General features: G+C 53.3%; 2 protein-coding genes across 2 annotated transcripts in view; both read right to left on the minus strand.

The window, feature by feature from the left end:
• Positions 1-1,615: 1,615 nt before the first annotated feature.
• Positions 1,616-4,783, minus strand: TIGD3 (tigger transposable element derived 3). Its single transcript, XM_007944971.1, has 2 exons — positions 3,375-4,783; positions 1,616-1,760 (listed from the first exon to the last, which is right to left on the minus strand). Exons 1-2 carry the CDS (start codon positions 4,781-4,783, stop codon positions 1,616-1,618), a joined length of 1,554 nt encoding a protein of 517 aa, XP_007943162.1.
• A 5,269-nt stretch (positions 4,784-10,052) lies between these two features.
• The window catches only part of DPF2 (double PHD fingers 2), a 12,407-nt gene continuing 2,065 nt past the window's right edge, over positions 10,053-20,394 (minus strand). The window contains exons 2-12 of the mRNA XM_042781526.1: positions 16,612-16,772; positions 16,100-16,207; positions 15,635-15,798; positions 14,714-14,806; positions 14,474-14,552; positions 14,018-14,059; positions 12,886-13,023; positions 12,636-12,764; positions 12,330-12,442; positions 11,319-11,400; positions 10,053-10,129 (exon numbers count right to left, since the gene is read on the minus strand). Of these exons, the coding sequence (XP_042637460.1) occupies positions 10,053-10,129; positions 11,319-11,400; positions 12,330-12,442; positions 12,636-12,764; positions 12,886-13,023; positions 14,018-14,059; positions 14,474-14,552; positions 14,714-14,806; positions 15,635-15,798; positions 16,100-16,207; positions 16,612-16,772 (1,186 nt within the window). The remainder of the gene's footprint in view (positions 10,130-11,318; positions 11,401-12,329; positions 12,443-12,635; positions 12,765-12,885; positions 13,024-14,017; positions 14,060-14,473; positions 14,553-14,713; positions 14,807-15,634; positions 15,799-16,099; positions 16,208-16,611; positions 16,773-20,394) is intronic.

Genomic DNA, 20,394 nt, shown 5'->3' on the forward strand with positions numbered 1-20,394 from the left:
GGGGTCTTAAAACCTTGCAAGAGGCCATCCAAGGCACAACAATTGGTCTCTAGTCACCTGGAGCAACAGAAGGAGAGTGGGGAATAGGAAGAAGATACAGAATATGTGCCTATTTGCCTCCAGGAACAACTGCCTCCTTTTCCATGAGACCAGAAGAACTGGATGGTGCCCAGCTACCATTACTGAACATTTTAATAAAAGATTCTATGGAATCCTGATCAAAAGGGGGAGAATGCAGAACAGAATTTCAAATACTCACGGAATCTAGGCTTTCTGGAGCCACAGAAGCTTGATAAGCCCCTGGAACCATTGCCCTGAGATCATCTTTAAATTTTAAATCAAAAATATTCCCTGAAGTCTTCTTAAATCCCAGTAACAGGTTAGCTTTTCCAGTGAAGAAAGCCCGCCTTGAGTGTTGTGTTCTTTTAAGATCTATCTGTTTGGGTTCACATTGACAACAGCCACTCAAAAGTCTACACAGGAAACTTAGAGTGCAGTGAATTAAAAAAAAAAAAACTGTGATTTCAGTGAAAGCTTATAGAGCAAATTCATCTTCCATACAACGGTTCAAATACATTTTGTTTCACGACTGATTGCAGTCCCCATAGTATAACAGCTGTCTTCCCCCTTTCTCCCTGTGGTTACCTTTTCCCCGTGTCCTTCTTTGCTATGCATTCCTGTCCTCTGAGCTATCGCCCAGTGCAAATGTTGCCCTTCTGCTCTCCCATGGTTGATCGTTCTAAGGAGTGTACCTAACTCAAACCAAACTCACTGCCATCAAGTCGTTTCCAACTCATAGTGACCCCCGTTGGGTTTCCGAGGCTGTAAATCCTTACAGAAGTAGATTGCCCAGTCTTCCTTGCACGGAGCAGCTGGAGGGTTTGAACTGCTCACCTTCCAGTTAGCAGTCAAATGCCTAATACACTATGCCACAGAGCTCCTTAAGGAGTGTGCCTACCTGGTGTAAATGTTCACCCTATATGCCTGTCTGTTGTTTGGCTAGAAGCCGTGGGAGTGAGTTCAGTTGTGGGCCATGGTCTCGGGGGTTTCCCCAGGCAGAGGGCAGTGAATTTATGGTAATGAGAGAATGACAAAAAAAGGGAAGGTGAGGAGTGTTGCCCAGCTCGAAGGATGGGATTGGTGTCCTTAATCATTCGTGCAGAAACCATCAAATTAGTGCAAGTTTTGCTGTGTATATTCCCAACAACAACAAACACATTATTTTTTGAAATGCTCTGGGAAGGAGTCAACAGCATCTGCCGTGTTGCATCATCACTCCTGACAGGAACATGACATCTCAGAGCGGAAGGGTGAGCCACCATCCACTCTCGCTGGCTTTGGTCAGGCCTTCAGAGACAGAGTAATTTTGGTTTCAGCATTTTTAAACGTGTCAGAATTGCAGTGACTTCAGAAAATAGTGACAATGAATACAGAGTGGGGAAGAACAGAATCTGTGGGAAGAAGCGGGCGGGCCTGCGAGCCCTGGGTTAGGAGGTGGGGCCCCAGGCAGCTTCAGAGCCGTTAGAAAGGGTCTCACTGTCACATGCCGCCTGGTGTTGAGGGGCTCAGTTAGGACAAGGAACCAACCGAAGGTAACAATCAAGTCTTTATTCTCTCACTGCGCCGGGTGCAAGCGGGAGGAAAAGGAAGCGCCAGCTCCCAGTGTTCCATCTTCCCCCAGGTACTGGGTGAAGGTCAGACGACGTGCAGCACTGCCTGGGAGCCGGAACCAAAGCCCCGCCTCTTTAGAGAAGCCTGGGCTGGGAGGAGGGATGAGGGGGCGGGCGAGAAGTGGGAAAGTCCTGAGTGGAAGTGGAGAGGTGGCCCAGCCAAGGCGCCCCCGTGAGGAATGGAGGCACCCGGCAGATGTGCTCAGGAGCATGTTAGGGGGATGGGTAGGGAAGTGGCGCCCCAAGACCTTGACTGCAACTCCCTCCGAAAACTACAGCTTGCTGGCTGGGGACCAAGTCTGGCTTGGGGAGGGCAGCTGACTGCCCAGAGCCTTGCGGTCTGGCCTGAAAGATCACACGTAGGATTTTGGCCAAACTCCGCCCCAGCCAGAGTCTGTCTGTGCCCAAGGCCCATGTCCACTGCAGGTAAACAGTTCTGTCCCCACTGCACTCCCTCAGTCTGGGCCAGGTGTCACCACGTCTCACCTGGCCAGTGTCAGAAGCTCTCCAGGGCTCCTGTCTCTGACCCACCTTATCGCCCAGTTACCATCCTATATAACCCCTAGGATGACCTGTCCCTGCACTCAGCTTGGTGACCAAAAGCTCGTCCTCTCCGCCGGGCGTCTTACACCACTGCGTCCCCTTCTGCCCCCTGGCCGCCCACTCTGTGCTCCGTCACCTCCAGCCGTTTCTGCTCCCTTAGCCTGGAGCATTCTTCCCACGCCTTCTCTGTCCCTCTGTCCTCCCAGTTGTAGTTCAAAGGACACCTCCTCCATGAGGGCCTCCAGACTTGATGGGGCTGTGGCACCTGCAAAGCCTCTGTCACAGCCCTTAGCCACATTCCACTATCACAGCCTGCGAGTCCCATCCAGCAGAGACGCCATCTTGACCACCGTATCTCATAGGCCCTTTGCTGAAGAGATGGTAGGAAGTGAACACGTGAATGAGAAAAATGAATGAATGACTTGCTCAAGTTCTGGCTCCTCCTGTTGCCTTGACATATCCACCTCTTTCCTCAGATGTCACCCCCCTCCTCCCCACTGCAATCTGACAGAAAAATTATCAAAGAGACAAAATGTACTAGACAATACCAGGGATGTGTCTTGTCCTTAAACTTCATCTCTCACTAGCTCCAAGGAGATGTCCCCCTTCTCTGAGAGCCCTTCCTGCTGAAATTCTGGAAGAGAAGGACCCCTGCTGGTCACCCACAGCACTGCAGCAACTGTCAGATTTTAAAAATCAGAGTTGAGCAGTTCCACTCCCTCTCATGAAAACGAATCCTGGCCTCTTCTCTAATGAAAACAAAACAAAACACCCTTTATTTCCAGAAGAACTGTTTTTAACACAGAGTTCAGGGGATCTGCCTGTCTGTAAAGCCCAAATCCCACCTTCCCCAAGTCCCAACCTCCTTTAGACTAACTCCCTCTAAAACTCTAGAACTTTGAAGTGGGGTTTAGAAACTACAAGGCCTAGGTTCCCTAACATCCACTATCCCTATGCCCCATTGTCAGACTCCCCTTCCTCAGGGTCTGAACAACCTTCATCCGGAGCCTAGACCTGGTACCCCAACTTGTCTCCCTTTTCAGAAAAGCTTCATTTCCACGGGAAAGAGATGAGCCCCGTCTGCCTCGGGGGAAAGAGGGGGCGTTTCCCTGGGAAACAGGAGAGGAGGGGACGCCGGTGCGCTGTCCAGGGGCCTTCCACCCCAGGCAGCAGAGGCGCTCCACCTCCTCCTCACAGTCATAGAACTTCTCAAAGAGCTCCCGGGAGGTGCCGCTGCACTCGAGCCACCTCCTCAGCGTGCCCAGGGCGCGGAGGGCGTCGGCCTTGGTGGGCAGGGGCTCGTCCTCCCGGGGCCCCTCTGTGTCCTCAGTGCCTGTCTCCTCTTTGCACACTCTGGAGGCTGGCTCCTCATCCTCCAGGTCCACGAAGCGGGCAAACTCCTCCAGGCTCAGCCCAAGGGGGACCGGGGGCACTGCAGAGGCTCTCTCTGGGGACGGGGGCGTTCTGCCCGGCACCAGCCCTTCCTGAATGAAGCTGCTGCGTATGAGCTGAGCAGGCACCTTGGCCCAGGCCGCCGCCGCCAGGTGCACAGCGTCCAGCACTGTGATGCCCGCGCCGGCCTCGGCCAGAGAGACACCGGCCTGCTCACTTTGCACCGCAGCCAGCTTGCCCAGCAGCCGGCGTCGGTAATGGGCCTTGAAGGCCTGCACCACGGAACTGGGCAGGGAAGGTGGGGTGCTGGTGGCGGCCAGAGGTAAGAGCCGCACGTGGCAGAGCCCAGGCAAGTCCGCCCACTCCTCCACCCCACGTGCACCCAGCAGCAGGGCTACCTGGCGGCCCTGGCGTCCCATGTCCCGGTCAAACTGTGCCAACCACTCTGCCCAGGGGATGCTCAGCTCAGGGTGGTAGGAGGCAGGCAGGGCCTCAATGCTGACCCCAAAGAAGCACCTCGGGGTGGCCTGGCATCCCCCCACCAGCACCCGCCGCTTCTCTGTGCCCCTGCTGTTGGCACATAGCAGCACCCGAACCAGGTCACAGGCACTGACCCCGCCAGGCACCGCCCGATAGAGTAAGGGCACCTCAGCGCAGCCAAACACATCCTCTGGGGAAAAGTCTTTCAGGGAAAGAGGCAGCTGAGACTGGGCCAGGACCCCTGGAGGGGGCGGCTCCGGGGGGAATGGAGGCGCCACGACATGGCGGGCCCCAAAGCCAACGTTGTTTCGGCGTTTCCAACGGACCAGCCAGCCCACGCTGGGCACGAAGTCTTGGCCCATGAGGTCAGCCAGCTCCTTTGCTTTGTGGAGCAGCATAGGCCCCGTCACGTCCCAGGCCTTGGCCCGTGCGATGTGGTACCAGCAGAGCAGGGCCTCGTCGATGCCGCTGTACTTGGACTCCCGCTGGCGCTTGCGCTCACGGTTGGCGGTGCCACTGCACCAGTCGGCCAGCAGCTTCTCCTTGTTCTTGCAGATGCGCGAGATCTGGGGCTGGGACACCCGGAAGCGCCGGGCCACTTCCGACTGGGACATCTTGGACCCGTCCAGGAGCTCCAGCACCTGGATCTTCTCGGCCAGGGACAGGGCATGCAGCTTCTTCTTGCTGTTCAGCTCCATGGTTTCTCGGCAGCCCCTGTGGGGGAGGAAGTGATCAGAGACACCCAGAGGCCAAGACCAAGGCCAAGGCCGGGAGTTGAGAGCAGGCATAGTCAGGAGACGGGGGTGAGGATGGGCAACAGGCTGGTGGAGATGCCAGGGGAGGCTGGGCCGCTGGGGTGGGGACACGCTCACACTGGGTAGGAGGTGAGTGGGCCGGGCCCTGACCCCGGACGATGCCAGAACAGAACTGAGGGTGGTGCAGAAACAGTGAGGTTCTTACCACCTGTCCCAAGGACGGCCAAGCACCACAACAGGTTGAAGTGGAAAAGCAAAAGGTTTATTGACTATCGAGACCGAAGGAGACAGAATCACTTCTCTAAAAAGTCTGTCTCCCCAAGCAAAGGGATAAGCATGATTATATAGGGAAATAGGGAGGGGGTTGGACACCTCTTGGACTGTCAGGAACGTCTTTGTTCTTCTTTTCTGTGGTTACTCCAGACTCTGTGTCCTTCTTCCCGGAGTCGTCTTGCTTCATAGATTATTGTCCTCGGCCGAAACCAGTCATGGGAGAGGTTCATACTTAGAAGAGTGTATAACTGAAAATAACAAACCTAAAAATGTCAGTGTCCATAAAGAGGTTGGCTATTCTAATCACTTAAAAGAAAGCAAAGAGATGGGAGAAATAGCAAGTTAGTCCCTCTGGTGAATGTCTATTTTAATGATGCCTGCCGGTCTATTCAAGTTTTTGGAATTTGCAGCAAGGGGTTCCTTTGGCCCTCCACACAGGGTGTCTGGTCAGAGGGAGGGGGGCCTGGACTGGAGTTTGGCATAATTGGGGGAGAAGGATTAATAAAGCCAGGGGACAGCTGCAGAGACAACAAAAGAGTGCGGCCGGGGAACACCTGGGGCTGGACTCAGTGGGCAGGTGTACGGGGACCATCAGGGCTGGGGGGCAGGGGTGCTGGAGGGAGGGGCAGTGATAGCCCGGGCTGGATTTGGATAAAGGGATGTATGTGTGTGCACAGAGTTGAGGTGACAGGTGCCCAGGCGACAAAAGGGGACGGACAGATGGGTATGAAGGGATGAGCGGAATTTGGTGCTGGGTCCTGAGGGTAAAGGTTGGGCGAGGTCGGGTCTGCAGGAGTCAAGAGAGCCAGGTGCACGGGCGACAAAGGGCAAAGGGCGAGGAGATTGCAGGCAGCAGAGGGCAGGAGTCCCTGCGAAGAGGGAGGTGCTCCGGGAGAGGTCCAGGCGCGGGACGCGGCCAGGGAGTCCGGGCCGCCCCGGGGCCAGCCTCTCCCAGCGCGCCGCCGCGGTCGTCGGCGGGGAGGAGCGGGCGCCCGCCACCTCCCTCGCCCTGCCTCCCGCTGCGCACCCACCTCAGGCGCTCGTCCCGCTGGCTCCCGCCCCTGCTTCCGCGCCCCTGCCCCGGCGGCGGAGGGCGCGCAGAAGGGGGCAGCGAGGGCGGCAGGCGGCGGGCTCGCGCACACAGGCACTCCGCGCGCGCCGCCCGCGCCGGGCCCTCTCCCGGCTACGGAGTCCGTGGTGCGTCCCCTTGGCGCCAGCTGCCGTAGCCCCGCCCCTGCCAGACCAGATTGGCCTTCTATGGCGTCCTGTCCCGCCCCTGCCTAACTCTCATTGGACGTTGAGGAAAGGCGGTTCGTCGGTCTGTGTGTGGGCGGAGCTCCCGCGCGGGGCGGGAGGCAGAACCAGGACCTGGCTAGAGTCCCCAGGCTCTGCCAGCCGCCCGCCCGGTCCTGGGCCTGACGAGCCTTCGGGTGGCTTGGGGACCGGAGGGCAGACTCGGCGTCCCCCGGTGACCTGGGCAGACTGTGTTTCTTCAGCTCTCAAACAGGGCTAATACCTCTCGGAGTGGTTTTGAAGGAATGACGAAAGAAAATGGATGAAAGCTTGGAACCACACAAAAGCTAGTTACCATGGACAGCGCTGGCCTCGCCCTCCATCAGCCCGTCTAGTTCTAGGGCTAATTGCTATTAGTTTTGGTACCTGTTTGCAAGATTCAAGGAGCTCTGGTGGCATAGTGCCTAAGGCACTTGACTGCTAACCAGAAGGCTGACGGTTCAAACCCACCAGCCACTCCTCAGAAGAAAGGTTGAGCAATCTACGTCTGTAGTGACACCGCCTCAGAAACCGAAGGAGGGGTCGCTATGAGTCGGATCCAACTCGAGAGCAGTGCGTTTGGTTTTTGCAAGATTCAGGCTCCTAAATTCAAGATCTAATAACATCCCCTCCCTTGCTCCTTCAGCCCTGCCTGTACCCCTTCATTGGAAATAACGTCAATACCTTAAACGCCAGTCCAAGGCAGCAGTCTCCCCTCTCAGCCGACTTAAGTGTCTCTAAGTTGCCATCTTCCCCACAGGCTTCCTTCCATCACCACCCCCGATTCTACCAGTTGATATTATCATGCCTTCCAAGTCCCATCCTAAAATCACCTGCAAACCCTTCCAGGAGCCCTGTCTCAGTGGTGAAAGGGCTCACCTGACCACTGAAAGTTGGTTGTTCAAACCCACCGGGCGATCTGCTAGGGAGAGAGATGTGTCAGTCTGCTTCCGTAAAGATTTACAGCCTTGGAAACGGCTTGTCCCACAGGGTCGTCGAGTCAGACGGCTAACACACCCGCTGGAGCATTTGCGTTTCCCTCCTGCCCTGCTTCCGTGTAAACACACGCGGACCGGCAGTGCTCTGCTTCTGACAGTCCTGACCCAGAGCAGTTACTGAGCTTCTTCTCTGAACCAAGAAGCCCAGGCCACGGCCTTTCAGCAGATTAACTAACAATAGCTTTCAGATTATTTCAGAAAACCTGAGGGGTTCCATAATTAATGCAAACATTTATTTTAAAAAAAGTTAAAGAACCTCAAAACACACACTCAAGCAGGATATAGAATAAAATTGAAGGACACCGTCAATTGTTCACTTTGCAGGGAAACTCACTTTTGTGTATGTGAACACGTTATCCCCAAAAAACCGCACCGCCATTGAGTGGATTCCAAGTCATAGTAACCGGAGGACAGAGAACTGCCCCATAGGGTTTCCAAGGCTGTCAATCTTTACAGAAGCAGACGACCTCATCTTTCTCCTGTGCAGTAGCTGAGTTCAAACTGCTGACCTTTTGAGGTGGTGTAGTGCTTCAGGCATCTGACTGCTTACTAGGTCGGCAGTTCAAACCCACCAGCCACTCTGCGGAATGAAGTCTGGGCAATCCACTCCTGTAAAGATTTATTGCCTCAGAAACCCGATGGGGGTTGCTGTCAGTCGGAATCCACTTGATGGCAGTGAGTTAGGTTTTTCTGACTGCTTTAACCGCTGTGCCACCAGATCTCCTTCCACATACGATCAGGAGGGCTGAGCCGCTACAGGGTACGTGCACAGTGGAGGGTCAGCCAAACAGGGAAGAGGTTCCGTGAGATGGACGGACAGTAGTGGCACTAGGCTACCAGCATCCCAACACTCGTGAGGGCGGTGCAGGACTGGGCAGTTCTCTTGTCTCCATAAGGCCACCATGGTGGGTATCTGTTGTTGTAAGGCCACCATGAGTTGGACCCACCTGGCACCTAAGACCCCCCCCCCCGACAGCTGCAGTGCTGCACCAGTGTTGGTTCAAACCCAGCCAGGGGTGCTCAGCTACGGCCCGAGCACTTCACTCATTGCGGACAAAGCTCTCCTGTCACGGGGGATACAAGCTTCCTCACATCATCAGTTTCTGGTGCTTTTTTTCCTATGCTTCCACATCAGGCTCAGTATCTGACATCGCAAGGTCACCTGTCACAAGCCTGACACCCCTGCAGCTCTTCACCTAGGCCGGACATTTTCTCCATTCAACCAACCAAAACCTAAAGTCAGCAGGATGCTATGGCTGACTGTCACCCAATCAAATTTTGTATCATCAAAACAGCCTCACTGTTCCTTAGAGTAGGGAATTGCTATAAACTAGAACTTACATAACAAGTGAAAATCAAACCACTAATTTTAAGTCTGCTTTATACATTGGGGCTCAACAACTGCAAAAAAAAAAAAAACTGGGACAAAAGAGTGCTTCAGAACATAAACAGTGCCCTAAGGGAAAAAGTTTCAGGACAAAGTGGGCTTTTTAACTGAATGGGGTGAGGTGATAAACCACCCAGCAGAGGTCTCTGTGTAAAAATGTTTATTTGTACTAATGTTTAGAACACAGGAACTAAAGGGGGAAAAAAAAAAAAAAAAGGACCTCAACTCCAAAGCAACAGTGAATTAGGGTCTGCCCATGGCCTTGTGGGGGGAGGGCACTCCAGGGTACCCTGGAATGGACTGTCCTCCCACTACTGAATGTCAGTGCACCAGGCAGGTAACTGAGCCATCAGGGCGTCTCACCAGCTGCTAGCGAGCGTGCACGGGGGGGATGGCTGCGTGGCGTCCCTGTGACCCAGGAGCCAGGAGGCACAGGGCAAGGGGCAGAGGCGCCCTCTTTAGAGTTAAGGACAGAAGGCCGAACGCCCAGGTCCAGGAAGAAGAAAAAGGGGATTTCAGAGGTAGGCTTTTACATCGAGTTAAAAAACAGGCACATTATCCATTGTCTGTCTCCCTGTGGCCCCAAGCTGCTGGCCTGGCCCCCTGACGCTTCCCCTCTCCCCACAAAATCAAAGAGAATAAGGAGGGGAGGCAAGAAATTCTGAGGGTGGGAATGCTTCAGTCACTAGACACCAGGTGAGCATGGGGAGAAGTGGGGTGAAGCTGCCGCTCCCCTGGAGTGGGGTGGGCAGGGCAGAGCCAGGGGTGACCAAGTACATCCTGGCTTGGGCTAAGGAACCCCTGGAGCAGAACGGAGGGCTATGGAGGGAGGTGGTGGAGCGGCCCAGCAGGACAGGGCACGGAAGCTCACAAGCAGGGCCTTGGCCTCTCCGTCACTAGCTCCCAGAGTTCCTGGCAGGGGCCCCGACTGGCCCGCCCCTGGGGGAGGGAAAACCCTGGAGATCAGAGCAGAGGCAGAGCCCAGAGAGAAGTGAGCTGCTCCTCGCCCTTTCTCGGAGGACACCGTGTGAACCCTGTGACAACCAGGCCGGGGCCCAAGGCAAGCCGAGTGAATGCACTTCTCGGGGAGCAGGGAGGAGCTGGGCCCGCAGGTGCGCCCAGGGCAGCGGCCACTCCTTTCTCCCTGAGGACCTGGGGCCGGAGGCAGGTTGGCATGACCACCCCGAGATTCTCTGGACTTGTGAACAATTGCAGGGGAGGGACGGGTATGACAACGAGAGGAAGAGAGAAAACAGCCCTAGATGTGGGGGTGGGGGCCGCATCAAGAGGAGTTCTGGTTCTGGTAGATGGACGCTTTCTCCTTCAACAGGTCCAGACACAAGTGGCAACTCCAGCTTCCTGCAGAGAAGCACAGGGGTGAGGGTGTGGACCCTGTGATCCTAATGCTGCCAGTCCTCTCCCTATACCTGTCCTCTCCAGAGGCAGCGTCAGCTACAGTGGGACGGGAGGCGTCCCACCGTAGAAGGTATCATAGTATTCTGGGCTGGGAGGAACCTCAGATCCGCAAATACAGTAAAAAAGTACCAAGAAAGAAACCATGAGTCCCTTGTAGGACAGTTCTAGAAAATCAAAGGCCTGGCCCTCTCGGCCCCAATGAATCCCAATCTTGCAGTAGGAGAAGGGCTGGGCACAGGTCTTGTTCAACGGCCCAGCTCTAGACTCATGATTCCAGAAGCACCAGACTACATCCCATGTCCCCAAAGGCTGGAGCAAAGACCGTGAAGAGAGGCTCCTGAGAAACCCACTGTAACTGCACATGGGCTGGGGCCGTCTGTGGTCCCACCTGCGGCCAAACAGGCTCCCCGCCTTCACCGACGGGTGTGAGCAGAGACAAGGACCGATGGGCAGACCAGGAGGTGGGCGATGCTGACCTCACCTGTCCCGCTTCACAGAAAACCAAGAAAAACGGCAGCCCCTCCCATCACCATTCACGGGGAAGGGAGGCTTCTGAGCTTTTTTCAGAGATACAAGATCAGCCCCTGACGCCTTGCAGTTAACTACAAGCCTAACCATATGTGGATCTGTACGTTCCGCTGGGGGAAAGGACCCACATTTTTATCTAATTTTCAGAGATATGTGTAAGGAAGGGTCCACTGAAGAGCAGTGACCTACTCAGGGTCCAGGTTCAAGTCTCTTCTAGAAGAGAGAGTGAGTGCACACTCAATCTGTCAAGTTCAGACAGCTGACACCAAAGCTCCCCACAGCCCAGCTCCTGAGTTTCCTGAATTGGCCGAGGAAAGCATGTCCTCCTGGGGCATGGCTCACTGCTTAAGACCTGTTTCCTCCTGACGGTGAATACACCTGTGGATAACATGTCAATACTAAAGCCTTCAAGTTGAAATGCTGGACATTTCAAGTTGTAAGTACTCTGAATGGAGCCAAGGCAGTCCTTCCTCCCCGTTTTGAGAGGACAAATAACCAAGAGAGTCAGAACGCAGACCTCAGTGTATACTGTACGCAGCGTGTACTGTAGGGTGATTCCCACATTACTAATAACTGCTCCAAGTAGGAGATCTGGGCACCTTACCTTCGGGAGGCTCGGACATGGATGGGGTAAGACAGTACATGTGGTAGCCACGATCACAGTCATCACAGAAGAGCAGCTGGTCCTGGGTAAGGCAAGAAGGAAGAGTGGGGCTGAGTGATGTGCCTCAGGTGGGGCACTGGAGGCGGGCAGGGGCTGGCCCTGGAGGCGGGCAGGGTCGGGCACTGGAGGCGGGCAGAGACGAGGGCTTATGGAGACACTGCTGCTACTTCCAAGAGGGGCAGGTGGAGGGAAGGTCAGATGAGGGAGACCACTTCTGTCCATCTCCACCCCAGACCAAGTCATCGTCATCTCCCATCTGGACTCCACAATCACGTCCTAGCTGATCTCACGGCTTCTGCTCTTATCCCATACCATCTATTCCCCGCAGAGCAGGCAAATTACCTTTTCAAAATGTAAGACAGAAAGCCACTTCCCACTGTGCTCAGACCTGGTGGTGCCTACCTCTCTGATCTCAACCTCCTGCCATGCCCTCACTCAGAAAGCTCTAGCAGTTACTGGTCTCCTCAACCACTGGGCTTGCCCACCTCACGGCCTTTCCACCTGTGGCTCTTGGGGGAATGCTCTCAAAATCTTCTTGGACTGGCTCCTTGGTATCATCCAAATCGCCATACACCTCAGAAAAGACACCTCGACCCTCAGCTCTACACTGGCATCCCAGTCACTCTCGGCCATGTTGCTGGTTTCAGTTTCCTCACAGCACCCATAAAGACCTCAGTCTTTTCCCAACACAGTGCTTGTTCCCACAAGAATGTAGGCGCCCTGCAAGGAGGGACCTGACTGTCTTTAACACCCTCAGTGTCTACAACGGTTCCTGACACATAACAGGTATTTGAGAAACAGCTGCCCAACAAACCCGAGTTCCGACTGTGGTGCTAGGAGAGGGGACATGCAGGAGGGACCTGACTGACTTCCAAAACAGTGCACTTTGGTGGGAGCGCTGGGAGGAGGAGAGCGGAGGAGACTTGCTGGCGGGGGCAGCGGGCTACGCACGTCGTTCTCGGAGGTGCCGCAGATGTTGCAGCACTTGCACTCGATGCACTGCCAGCGGTAGGTCTTCACGGCCGCCATCATCACCGGGGTGAACTGAAGGCAAGACGGGTGTCCTGTGGGGAGAAGGGCGTCAACAGGCAGCTGGAACTGGCAATGGGAGTGGCGCCCACTGTCTCGGGCTGCATCTGCTCTTGCCCGGGAGAAACAACATGAACTGGTTGGCTGTGACAGCCACTGGAAGCCAGAAAGCGAAGAGCCACTGGGGGTGGTGCGCCGCGGCAGCCCTCTCCATGAGGACAGAGGTACCTGAGCGGCCACAGTCAGAACAGGACACCAGCTCCTCAGGTTGTCCCGTCTTCTTGTTGATCTTCGAGTCCCCCAAGCAGAAGTCGCAGTAGTTGTTGGGCAGGGCCAATCCGTCGGGGCCTTTTTTGGCTACAGGGAGAAAAGAGAAGAGACTGGGTGACACCCACAGAGTCTCTGGGCCACTCAACCCCCCACAAGAAGGGGCGCTCCTAACCAGGCCCACTCCCGCCTGCCCAGCACCTCAGCTTACATTTCTGCTCCTCGGACCTCTGGGAGACAGGGGTGGGTGGTTGGGAGTCTTCCTTATCTTCACCCTCCTCCTCAGCCAAATGGGAGTGGGCATAGTGGTAACTGAGGCCCGGTCGGTTCTTGTAACGTTTTCCACAAACTTAGGGGGAAGAAGATTGTGAAAAAAAGGTGTTAGGATCTGAGAGTGCCACATTCTACCCCTGCAACACCTCCCAAGGCACACCAACCAACCCCCCGACCCCAAGCGATCAACTCTGTCCTGAGACAGGCATTTAGAGACAGCCCCTCCCCTGAGCCAGGAGCATTAGGCCCCAGGGCTCTCCAGCTTCTGGAGCCCTTCTCCCTCCTAAACCCCAGCCCCAGGGGCACCACTGTTTCTTCCACATGGGCTCTTGGGAAGTCTTTGCCTTTGCTCCATCACCACTTGCCCAGGTTAGGAAAGGGAAGGGACTCCTAGGGTCTTACAATTTGGCAGGAAAGGGGAGAGGTAAGGAAGAGACTCCAAGCTTCTCCACCCTCAGTACCCTGGATGCACACAGAGCCCACCTCAGCCAGATGTGGATAAAGGAGTAAGGAGGGTGGGGGGGTGCCCTGGAGAACCTGTCAACTGAGTCTGCCAGGGAATTCGGCCCCCAAAGAAATTCACACACACTTCCACATCAGTGCCCTGCCCAGCCTCCACCACCAGCCAGGCAGGCAGATCCCCATGAGGCATCCTGTAATCTCGGGCAGCGAAATGAAAGGCAAGGGGCCAGCAGGGAAGGAACGGGGAGAGAGGATGGGAGGAAGCAGGGGTGGTGGGATGGTAGACAACATCAGCTGACCACCAACTGTCTGTCTGGGGAAAGGCGCAGAGGAATCTGTCTGTACCAGACTCCTGGGAATGCTTTTGAAGCCACCCATGCAGTGGGCCCAAGCTGCTCTAGGGCAGGTCTGTGGGAGACGAGCAGTGGTCAGGGCAGCTCTTGGACCCCGAGGAGCAGAGAGGAACTGACACTCCCTCCACCGTCCTATTCCCATGCCATCCCAGAGATTTTCAGACTAGCATCACAGGAAGTGAGAAAGGCAGGAGGAACAAGGGAGGAGGGAAAAAGGGACAGGAAAACCACAGTCTGAAAAGTTGAGAAAGCTACCTCTCTGGGGCGCTTTCGAGGTATGCTTTTGTTTGAAACTATCTGAAACACAGAAAGAAAAGTCATGAGAGGAGGCCTGGATACACTCGAGACAGAAACGGCAACAGCAGAAAGTGCAGCAAACGAGAGAGAAACCCCAGGGTGGAGGACAGAACGGGGCAAGCCAGAGAGGAAGGGGGACAACAGCCATCGAGCAACTCAGTGTCAGACCCCTGGGGTCCTGGCTGCCTGCCGCGGGGACCCCGCTCCCACACCGGAGAGAAGCAGAGAACTCGTCCCAGCATGCAGGTCCCACCCATCGTGTGGCAGACACAGGGCCTCCCAGGGGTCTCAGTGGGAGCCAGTCAGCAGTAGGACAAGCACACAGGCTTGTTTCATAACCCTCCCCGCTTCTCAAATGCTGACTGGAGCTGGGTCCAAGGTCCTCAGGTCTCTAACTCTCTGTGAGGCACTCACTGTCACAGGCATAGGGCTTGTCCCGATCCTCCAGAATGGAAGCGTCCAGCTTCTTACGGGCAGTGCTCACACCTTTACTCTGCCAAGGAGAACAAAACGACATCCTCACCAAGGTGTCTGGGCCTAGGGAGCTCCTTTCTCCTGCAGGTGGCTGCTAATCTCACTCCAGAGAAGAGAAGGAAGGAAATGGTGGGACCCCCAGGACTCCCTGCCCCAGCTGTTGCAGCCCCAGCCCCTCACCTTGGCTTTTCCCTTGCCCCGACGCTTGGGGGTGTCTTCCTCGTAGTCTTCATCATCAAGGTCATCCATGAAGTCATCCGGTTCTAGGATCCGCTGAGTGGATGGGAGGGTTAGGACGGGCAGGAAGCATGGATCCAGAAGCTCCCCCCCAACGGAACTGGTCAAGGCTGCCTGGCCCTCCTGTGCCCTGGCCCCACCCACCTCCGCTTCCATTCTCACCACAGTCTTTCAAGCCTCCTCCAGCGCTCCAGGCCTCCCTTCATGTAGCTCTCTTGCCAAATATGTCTTCCCCACCACCTCCAGAAGGCCAGTCAAATGCTACGTCTTCACTGAGCTTTCCCCGAGACCCTAGTAGGCACCTCCTCTCCAGCTGTGCACTGCCACAGCATGGGATCGGGTTCCCTTCTGACACCTCACTTCCCACACTGAAATTAGAGCTTTGCTACTCGGTTTTGTTGTGATCGTGGGGCAATGTTCTAAACTGCTCTGAATTAACCTCCCTGTCTATAAAACAGGGACAACAGCACCTACCTCGTAAAGTGTGGTACAGATGAAAGGAGAAAAGGCAGAAGCATGTAGCACAGGGCCTAAATGTGTTTTTAATGCTCATTTCTATGGATTTACCTTCCCTGTTGGTAGGGACCAGGTCTGGTTTGCTTATGTAAGCCCAGGCACCAAAAAGGTTTTGTGACAAAAAACAATGAGTGACAGCCTATGCTTAGAAGGAGCAGAGCAGGAAAGACTGGGACGGCAAGAGAGAAGCCAGTGAGTCCCAGTGCCTGCGGGGTGGCGCAGCAGGAACAGCACTCCAGGCCCGGCCCACTGGGCCACAGCTTCTGCTCCGTTCTCCCTGGTCGTCCCTCATGAAGAGGAGGCTGCTCTCCACCACCGTTCCCTTCGTTGTAAGGGTTAGGCCTGTACCTTGCGTGCTCGACTGTTGGTCACAGGAAACTCGCCCAGGCTGTCATCGTCCACACGGGGGTCTGGGGCACCCCGCTTCTCTAGCGGGTCGGTGCGCAGCAAAGCCTCCAAACTGCTGCCATCCTGAGAGATCAGACCCTCCTTCTTCAGGCTCTGCTCTGTCTCTACAAGGATGAAGTGAGGCTCAGAAGGGTCGCAAGCAGACTGCTCAGAGTCTACAGCGCTGAACTAACCAAGGGCCAGCCACCATCCTCGGCTCTGGCTGCCTGGGAACCAAGAGCCCCCAGCTCACACAGCACTGTAGCTTATCCGTTTACCTGCCTGTCCCCACCGCTGGACTGAGTTATTCAAAAGGAGATACCACATCTGATTCATCTGAGCATCTTCAGGATCTAGCACTGGTCCTGACACATAACAGGTGAGCAGCAGGCCTCTTACCACGCAGCCAGGAAGGAAGCACCTTACCTGGTTTAATAGATGGGAAAGAAAGTCGTGGATCTTCTGGGGGGTGGGCTCGGCGTTTCTTCCGCCAGCGCCTGGCTGGATAGGAGTACAGTTGCCCAGAGGCCAACCCTGTGGGAAGAAAGAGAAGTCAAGTCATAACCTAAGCCTAGAAAATACCACCAAAGCACCATCTTGATAAAGAGGCATCTCTTGAGTTCTAGAGAATGGGTGGAATACGGACAGAGAGAGTCTGAGAGGGGAGGGAGGAGGTAGAGTAGTTTGTGGGAAAGGAAAAAAGATTTAAGCTTGGGGGCCTCTCCCAATAATGACCTCAATAGGGCAGAAGACAAACACGCTGATATGAACCTATCTGCCTTGTTCTCCCTGGGCTTCCAATCCTGGGAAGACCCTATTCACATCCCATCAAAGGTGGGAAGCAGACAGGAAGCCTCTCACTGGCTCATTGCCTGTGGAGAAGAAGGCCCTTTCTTCCTGTGCACCTAAGTCCCCTTCTGCCAACTCTGGACCTTCACCTGGACCCCGGTGTCGCTTTTCCATCCAGATGTAACAGTTGCTCTGGGCTACTCCGGTCTGTGAGTCTAAGAAAGGCAGGCGCACACTGCGCTCAGCACAGAGGCGGGCATTGTAATTGTGGCACTGCTCCATGGCATCTTTGTAGTACTGCTCCCCAAGGCTGCAGGAAAGACACACACCAAAGGGTTAAGCGGGGTATGTGAGCTGTCGCCCTCCCTTACCATCTGCTTCACTACAAGGCTCAAGGGACTGGGAGAGTGTCTCATCAGCATTATCTGCCTCCATTTCTGTTCATGGGACGGCAAGCCGCTTCACCAAACCATCAAAAGGAAACACACTTTACAAATAAATTACAGCTTAGAACCCACAATTCCATCATCTGTCTACTCAGATGGAAGCCCAAACCCATAGAGGAAAAGAAGCCAACAGTCATTCCATGGTGCCTCTTATGCATCCAGCCTTGTGCTATTTCAGATGTTATTTCTCTTAACACCACAAGGGAGGAAGCAGAAGTTTATGTTGTTGTTAGGTGCCGTTGATTCCGACTCATAGCAACCCTATACGCAACAGGATGAAACACTGCCCGCTCCTTCATCATCCTCACAATTGTAGCTATGTTGAAGCCTACCGTTGGAGCCACTGTTGTCATTCCATCCTGTTGAGGGTCTTCCTCTTTTTCGCTGTCCCTCAACTTTACCAAGCATGATGTCCTTCTCCAGGGACTGGTTCCTCCTATGTCCATAGTATGTCTTGGTATATACTTTAGTATGTCCAAAGTACATGAGACCAAGTCTCGTTATCCTCTAAGAAGCCTCCTGGAAACCTCCTAAGAAGCATTCCGGCTGTACTTCTTCAAAAAGTTAGCCCATTCTTACACATGTGGAAAGGAGTTCAACAAGGTATAGGAGATTTATTTAAATTTTTGACAAACTACAGTATAGCCATATAATGAAATTCTATTCAGCCATAAATAAAGAAAGAAAGCCCTTCGTGTACTGGTACTGAACAATAATACCTAACATAAGCAGAAAAAGAGAGCAAGGTCTGGTGCTGAGAAATGTGACAGGACGCTGCTGTGTAACAAGGAGGGCAGAAAGAAATGGCAGGCCTTCCAGGAGAAAAACCAGGTGACTAGGGACTTTTACCACTCCTCAGAAGGAAGGTTGGGCAATCCTACTTCCGTAGTGATACTGCCTTGGAAACCCAAGGAGGGGTCGCTATGAGTCAAGGCCGACTCAACGGCACATAACAACAACAACAACAGGGACTTTTAGTTATATGCTCTGTTATATCTTTCAAATCTTGAACTTGGTATTCAGACAACTCGTAATTAACTCTAAATGCTGACCTTAGTCAGTGGAAGACAGCTGCAAATCTCTGAACTTTTTGAAGCATATTTTTATTAAGTACCTTTATTGACAGAAGGCTGGCTTGCTCTAAGGCCCATCTTAGGCCCTTTCTCATTCCCAAACCAACAGATTACACAGCAAAGAATCTTCTTGAACTCAAAAGGCTCAACCTGAAATCTGAATCAAGGGCAAACTGTTAAATGCTTTAAAGGCTGGAAAACTACATGGTGCCAGCCATCACCTGGTTATAAGAAGCACATATATGCTAACTTGCTCCTATCCTTCAGAGTTTAACAAGCGTTTTGGTACTGGAGCTTAAACTGTCACAATTCATGTTCACATTTGGTCAACCTTAAAATAAACAAACTGAAGGCAGGGGTGGGTTTTTTTCCAGTTGTATCCCCAGTACCCTCAAAGGTGTCTAGTACTTAGACTTGACTTGGTCTGGCTACACATCACCACATGTCTGTAGACATTTAGTCAACCCATGTGGATCTCAGTATACTCTTTTATAGATTGAAGAGACTGGACTAAATAAACTCTCATATATCAGAATTCTATGCAAGGGAGACCCCTAGCAGGAGATGCCCGAGAGAGTCAGTCTCTGTTGCTTATGCCCGTAACTTGAACTACTCCAACACACACTGCTCTGGAATCTGAAGGAGACTTTCACTGACCTGCTACCATACAAGACAACTGCACAGCTTCACATGTTCCCAACAAATGAAAGACACGGACTGCACGCACAGACGGCAGCAACAGAAATATAGACTGGCCTGAATCAATGAGCTGTAATTACTGTAATTTGAAGCAGGAACAAATCTTCTGCTGGAGAATGGAGATGAGCGAGGCTCACATTTGCTGGCCTTTAAGAGGCAGCCAGGTCCTCACTACACGAGGACAACAGGATAAACAAGGCTGAGTGCAGCAGCTCTTTTGTTACTGCTGATGAAAATTGATATTGACACTTGGAAGCCAAATGGAAGGAAGGGCCAGACTGGCTGAGGGCTGTAAAGCAGTGTTTCAAATTGGTTTGAACCGGTTCAATCACGGCCAATGAAGCAATCAGAACAGATCTGAATTTTTTCAATTTGGTGAAGTGGAAAGACAACCAGAACAGGAAAAATTATAGGTCAAAGCCCTGGAATGGGAGACTTGGAAGAGGCACAGTAAGTCCCTCGCTGAGCATGATACAGGACACTGGATTATTGTGAAGCCTGTGGAGAGGGACATATATTCAAAGCAGTGGTTGGCTGCATCTTAGCGGGCCACTGTTTCTTATTCTGCCAATCAAGAGAGTTGGTTGCTATGCAAGGCGCATGCTCCCCTTGTTAAGAGGAACATTAAGTTTCTAGCAGGGTGTCAATCCATTATTTTTTGTTTCAGCTATCATCCTGGTTCACCCACATTTTACATATTTGGGTCCATTCCAGTGTTGCTTCGTCAGCCACGACTGAACCGGGAAGAACCTGGTTCTAAGCTCTGCTGCAAAGTCAAGTACAAGGAGGCGGAAAGTGTTTGGGGGAATGGATGAAAGATGTTCTGTAAAAGCACTTGGGAGTTAAGCGGAATTTCAGAAAGTGGGCAAACTGTTGGGGTAGGTAAGAGGGCTGGGAATGAAGCATTTAAGTGGGGAGGTCTGATGAAGACAGAGGAGAGAGGATGTTTAAGAACACAAGCCTCCTACAGCAAGAAATCCAATAGAAAATTACTCCCTAGATTTTGTTACCTAATCAGAAGCTTTCAAAACCAGTCAGCAGCCACAACTGTTTCATACTATCTTACTCTGGAAGGAACGTTGGTGGTGGTGTGGTTAATGTGCTTGGCTGCGAACTGAAAGGTTGACAGTTTGAACCTACCAACCACTCCATGGGAGAAAGATGTCAGTTTGCTTCCATAAAAATTTACCACCTTGGAATTCCTACAGGAAGTCCTACTCTGTCCTATAGGACCACTATGAGTCAGACTCGACTTGATAGCAATGGGTTTTTATCTTATCCTGGCAAGACCCCTTAGAGACTGTTTCACTTTTGACATTATATTTGGAAGGGACAGAGAATTCTCCAGGACAAAATGTAAGTCAGAAAAGAAAATGTCCTAACCTCAATGTATAACCTCAGCTGTCAGAAGACAGGCACACCATGATCGTAAGAACCAGCAGAAAAGCAGCTCTTTCCAGAGTGAGAATGGTCTAGGCAGTAAGGAAGCCCCTTCTTAAAGAGAAAGTTCTGCCTGGAATATGGTAACTGTGATCCAGAGCCCTATGCAGCTACAACGGAGGAGGAGATAGTTGACTGGTACTCAGGAACCAATGGCTGGTGACACTCACAATCTCCAGACTTCTTGGAGAGAAATGAGAAGTCTCGCTCTATTTAAAATGGGCAAGGGACCCCTTACCAACTACTTATTTCTCTGAAGAAAGTCTTCCAGCAC

Source organism: Orycteropus afer, unplaced genomic scaffold (genome assembly GCF_000298275.1).
Source record: "Orycteropus afer afer isolate SDZICR_OR568_19922 unplaced genomic scaffold, OryAfe1.0 scaffold00130, whole genome shotgun sequence".
Lineage (NCBI taxonomy): Eukaryota > Metazoa > Chordata > Mammalia > Tubulidentata > Orycteropodidae > Orycteropus > Orycteropus afer.